The sequence below is a fragment of the Mytilus edulis genome, chromosome 2 (genome assembly GCF_963676685.1).
Source record: "Mytilus edulis chromosome 2, xbMytEdul2.2, whole genome shotgun sequence".
Lineage (NCBI taxonomy): Eukaryota > Metazoa > Mollusca > Bivalvia > Mytilida > Mytilidae > Mytilus > Mytilus edulis.
In genome coordinates this window covers 8,018,469-8,024,339 of record NC_092345.1, presented here as the reverse complement: position 1 = coordinate 8,024,339, position 5,871 = coordinate 8,018,469, and the positions used below count along the sequence as shown (strand labels likewise).

Below are 5,871 nucleotides of genomic sequence, written 5' to 3'. Positions count from 1 at the left end.
CTGGACTCAGTGACAACAAAAAAAAAAAAATGAGTCACTGAGGCCAGGGCTGGACTAGGGATTTGATCAGCTTTTATATTAACTTAAATCCTTTGAATTTTAGTTTGAGGTTAAGAGTCTAGGCATGATAAAATCGGTTACCAAATGCAAAGTTTATACTTGTGAAATATATACACCTTATCGCTATTTGTCCGCCATTGCTGGAAATCACACAGGTTCCCGTAAAATTTTGACGTCATAAAACAAAATGTCTGATGCCACAATGGAAAAGTGATTGTTGTTGACGTCAAAAGTTCAAGCGGTCAGCCGGGAATAGCGATAAGGTGTATTGCAAATGATCTCATTTTAAACAGTGTACATTGAACATGTTGAATGCAACTCACAACAAAAAAAGATGATAAATTTAGTCATGCCTTTTCAGTATCATTAAAAAAATCGCTTATATTCTGACGTATTAATATTTTTTCTTGAATTAAATTCAAATTTTAAAGATTCGATCAAATCTTGTCTTTATTTCAACTCTATTTTCTATATTCGCCAACGAAACAACGCAACACAATTTTATTTTTTTTTACTGGAGTTTGCGCCTGCAGGCACTCTACATTATCAAACCCTGCACAAGTCATTATAGGAATTCGCTCATCAGAAAGCACATGTCCGACGTCAACATTTGTTATGTTTTTACAAACAGGATGTTAAAACATACTAGATTTAAAAATAGACTTGTATGTATACTGAAATCAAATGATGCACCGATGATTTTTAAATGCATAACACGTGCACATTTAATCCACATGAGCGAATTACCATGAAGAGCGAAATAAAAGCCAACCAAACAAAATATTTTGTATGAACAAATAAGATGTTTATAAATAAATTTGAAGTACATTTAAAATGCGCATATTCAAATGAATGTGATATCAAGGACACAAGGAAGAAGGAAAGATAAGTCATTGATATACACACGTGTTCACTGCACATTCCGTAAACACAGCCAAACACGATTTTTCAACTACTAGTATATATTTCGAATCATATTTATTTAATTGATTTTGTGTAAGTAGGATGAATGTATTTTCCGTATTTCTTGAGTGTATACAACCAACATACGTATCTGTGTTTATATTGATTCTTATTGTATCTTTATGTTACACTGTACTCTGCTGGAGAAGACCGAGTGATCTTCCTCCTGGTCCCAAATTTTATCCTATCATTGGAAACATGCGTACTGTTGGACAGAAGACGCTAGTGGGTGCATTTCGAGATTGGAGGAAAGAATTTGGAGATATTTTCAGTGTGTCGCTCGGATCTAAATGGGTAATTGTTATTTGTGGACTAGACAATTTGAAAGAGGCGTTTGTCGAGAGAGATGATGTTTTTTCAGATCGCCCCGATTTGTTTGTAAATAGATATATAAACGAAAAAAGAGGTATGTTTTGCATTATCATACAAATTATTTACTATTTTCTGTTCATCAGACGTTTTCCATGTAGTACTAACGCAGGATTTGCGAAACCTTATATTAAAGAAAGACTTTGCAATACGTCAAATACGAAAACAAGATAAAACAAAGTTTTAAGTTGGCTTATATAAATACAGGTTTTAACTTCCGATTATTAGTTCAAAACTCGAGGTTCAAAAAGTTGTCAGAAAATAAAAAAGTCAAAATAACACGAACTGTTAGATTTTAACAGTTCTAGTGTATTTATTAAAAGTTATCTTAATTTTCACATGTTTACAATACTTTTTCTTTGAGGGCGCGTTCCGAAATGAAATACATGTTTAATTTTTGTAGGGTTGACAATTTTTCAAAGCTCTTATACATGCCCATAGATAGTGATAGATCATCTGTGTCAAAACACTTACGTCAGGGAATTAATTTCGGTATGAAATTTAAAGACATGTATTCATATAATTCCTTTAAAGTTAATTACACGTGTACCAGTCCTTCATTTAAACATTTTTGTATCATATATACTTTCACAGTTTTAGCTCACCTTGCGTAAGTGAGCTTTTCTCATCACTTTGCGTCTGTTAACGTTTACCAAAATTTTCACCTCTGAAACTGCTGGTCCAAATTTAACAACACTTGGCAATAATCATCAATTTGGGTATATAGTTTTAAAAATGTGTCCGATGACCCGGTACGCCAACCAAGATGGCCGCCATGGCTTAAAATAGAACATAGGGTTAAAATTCAGTTTTGGCTGATATCTCTGAAACTAAAGCATTTAGAGTAAACTTGACATTTGGAAAAAAATATTTATCAGGTTGAGATCTATCGGCCCTAAAATTTATAGATGAATCAGACAACCCTTTGTTGGGTTTCTGCCCCTAAATTAGTAATTTTAAGGATTTTTTGCAGTTTTTAGTTATTATCTTGAATATTATTATAGATAAAGATAAACTATGAATAGCAATAATGTTCAAAAAAGTAAGGTCTACAAATAAGTTAACATAATCAAAATAGTCAATTGACCCCTTAAGCAGTAACTTGACCTTTATAGTAATTTTTTACCAAATTTTCGTAAATTTTTGTAATCTTTAACAAAAATCTTAAATTTTGAAACAAATATCATCAACAACTATATTGTTGACAGTTCTTATATTATGGAATAAATCATAACTATGGCGGGGCATTAAATGTGTTTTACATACACAACCAATTCAATGTCAACGTCTACGCCACTGTTTCCTAAATATATTTGTAGTAAACACTTATAAATTGATATCAATCAATGAAAAGAAAAGATTTGTTTAATGCATTATTCATTTTAGCGCCCTCATTCATATGCTTTTTCAGGTATAATTGGATCAGATGGTGAAAAATTGAAAGAACTAAAACGATTTACCCTTCGAGCATTGCGGGAATTTGGGTTTGGAAAAGGGTCGCTCGAAGAAAACATTCAAGAGGAAGTTAACATTTTTCTAGATTTCATTGACGAAACGAACGGAACCAGTTTTAGTTTGGACGAAAAGGTGAATGTAAGCATTTCTAATATAATCTGTTCAATAGTCTTTGGAAAAAGATATGAGTATGACGACCATAAGTTTGTAAAATTAATGAAAATACTGGATGATTACATTAGCAATTCTACTCTCACAACAGTACTAAATTTTATTCCGAACTTGCGACACTTGCCAGGGGATATTTTCTCTGCCAAGAAAGTGTTGTCCAATCAAAAAGAAATAGAGGAGTTTATACAAGCAAGAATTGACGAACATAAGAGCTGTTTTGATAGTAACAATATAACAGACTTTATTGATGCCTGTCTCAGAGAAATGGAAACTAGAAATGAAACTAGCATAACTGGTAAGGAAAGACATGCGCGTATTATTTGCATGATAGTTTTATGTTTGTTTTGTTGATATTTGTTATTTTGTACATTTCATTTTTCAATTTTCGCGGATGAATATATATTATTGATTTTTTTTTAGAAGAACATGTTTTAAATTTCATGCGTGCGAAGCGCTTTTCTAGATTTAGCTTCATTAAGAACGGTCAAAGCCAAATATTTGCAGCCCTATTTTGCTTTGTGTTATACAAAAATCATCTTTCGTAAGTTGCCAGTTGGTTTATCATATTTCAGAGAGTGAGGTACGAAAGATAATCCGAGATTTATTCATAGCAGGGACACAAACAACGGCAGCGTGTATTAAATGGTTTATATTGTACATGATACATTACCCAGACATCCAAGAGAAGATGTGGAGAGAAATAGACAGTGTGACGAGTTCTAATCGACTTCTCTCTTTAAATGACAGATCAAAATTACAATATTGCCAAGCAGTTGTTGATGAAACGCTCCGAATCAGTAATACAGCTCCTCTATCAGTCCTTCATGGTGCTTCCAATGAGATATTTTTCAAAGGTTTTAGAATTCCGAAAGGTTCAGTGATTGTTCCAAATATAGATTCTGTATTAATGGATGAACGGGTATTTTCATATCCTGAAAAATTTAACCCTGAAAGATTTTTGGATAAAGATGGAATGCTGCATGGAACTGAAAAGAATATTGCTTTTTCTGTCGGTAAGTATGTGCGTCCAAGACGATATGTCGCACGTGTTTAAGTAAATATTATACTTATTGAGATTTTAGTACAATTTCTATTTCTTGTCAGTTAAGGCAGCAACCATTTGATTTTCTAGGGGGGGGGGGGGGGGTTTGGAAAAAAAAGTTTGTTTCCATTTTTTGGAGAAAAAAATAATTTGTTTTTGATTCTGAGAAAAAAAAATTGTTTGTTTCACCCTCAGCTGCCACTATATGTAATGCTAAAATTGAAAGAAAAAAATTGTTTTTGACTTGTCGCCAAAAAAAAAGATTGTTTTTCTCCGCAGGCGAAAAAAAAAAAAATTGTCCAGAAAAAAAAACCATAGCCCCCCCCCCCCCCCCAGAAAATCAAATGGTTGCTGCCTAAGGGAGTTGGTGTTTGTAAAAACTTCTGCAACAAAACGTTTAAACATAAATATTTAAGGATTGATTGTTAGGTAATTGCTTAATGTACAGTGGCAAATATTTCACGCATGTTCAGGTCGAAAATAAATAACAATACATATACAATAAGTAGGTCTTGCAAATGAGGTCAACCGGGATGAAGGGTGAGGAATTGGACTATCATTGGATTTTATAGAACAAACTCACCAAACAAAATCAAGATGACCTCATGCATGGATACATATTTATGTATAAAAGTAAATCATATATATACAAGGCTGAAGCACTGTTAGGATCATAACAAAGCGTCAAAAACAAATTGTTTCAAATAGTTATCAAAGGTACCAGGACTATAATTCAGTACGCCAGACCCGCGTTTCGTCTACATAAGACTCACCAGTGACGCTCATATCAAAAATATTTATAAAGCCAAATCAGTACAAAGTTGAAAGAGCATTGAGGATCAAAAATTCCAAAAATGTGTGCCAAATACGGCTAAGGTAATGATCTATTCCAGGGATAAGAAAATCAAAGCTTTTAAATATTCTTTTAATATGTCAACAGGAAGACGAGCCTGTATGGGAGAATCTCTTGCACGAATGGAACTATTCCTATATCTAACAGCATTGGTACAGAGATTTAAATTTTTGCCAGCATGTGGAGAGGATCCTCCCCCAAAAATTAAAAGAATTCTCGGACTGCAGTTTACTCCTGCACCTTTTATGCTCAAAGTTGCTCGTAGGTTTTGAATTTTTCCATGGCATAGATATTTCCGTTGCAAGGTTACCATGTGAACGATGTTTTTGTAATAAAAGTTTAAGATTTGTAATCTTCTTAGAGATTTTCAATTAGTATGATTTGACCAGTAAAGATTTATAATTGTGCAATGTAAAAAAAATGGATGGAGGGAGATACCAATGGGACATAATAACCATAAACTGTAGAATTAACGCTATGGTCAACTGAAACAAGACCAGATTTGATCAGTATTATTGAAGGAATCATAACCAATAAACGGTGGATGTGCAAAGCATATATTGTGCCTAAATTTATAAAAATTCGTAAGGGTTCCACGGAACCCAGTGTCTCGCCTACTTTTGTTGTTAATCGCAGACTCAACAAAAATGAGGAAAAACATCAATAAAAATTTCCCTCTCGATACTGTCTTTTGATTGAAAGAAGCTTCCAAGTTTGGTAAAAAAAATCCAGGATAGTTTATGAATCTAATAAATGTTTTATAAACTTTTTAAAACTGCAGACTGTATGTAATGTTAACTGGAAGAAAAACTAAGTCCATTTATAAGTAAAATACGGAAAAAGTGATTTTTTTTACAAAATTTACTTCTGAATAATATCTTATGATCAGAAACAAGCTTTTGTTTAAGTTTGGTAGAAATCCAGGATAGTTTATAAAGAACATTATAAAAATTTAAAA

General features: G+C 32.7%; 1 protein-coding gene across 1 annotated transcript; it reads left to right on the top strand.

The window, feature by feature from the left end:
* The first annotated feature begins 900 nt into the window (after positions 1-900).
* On the top strand, positions 901-5,595 carry LOC139511342 (cytochrome P450 2J6-like). Its single transcript, XM_071297984.1, has 4 exons — positions 901-1,429; positions 2,804-3,313; positions 3,591-4,031; positions 5,001-5,595. The coding sequence occupies exons 1-4, from the start codon at positions 1,066-1,068 to the stop codon at positions 5,183-5,185; spliced, it is 1,500 nt and encodes a 499-aa protein (XP_071154085.1). The 5' UTR covers positions 901-1,065; the 3' UTR covers positions 5,186-5,595.
* The last annotated feature ends 276 nt before the right edge of the window (positions 5,596-5,871 follow it).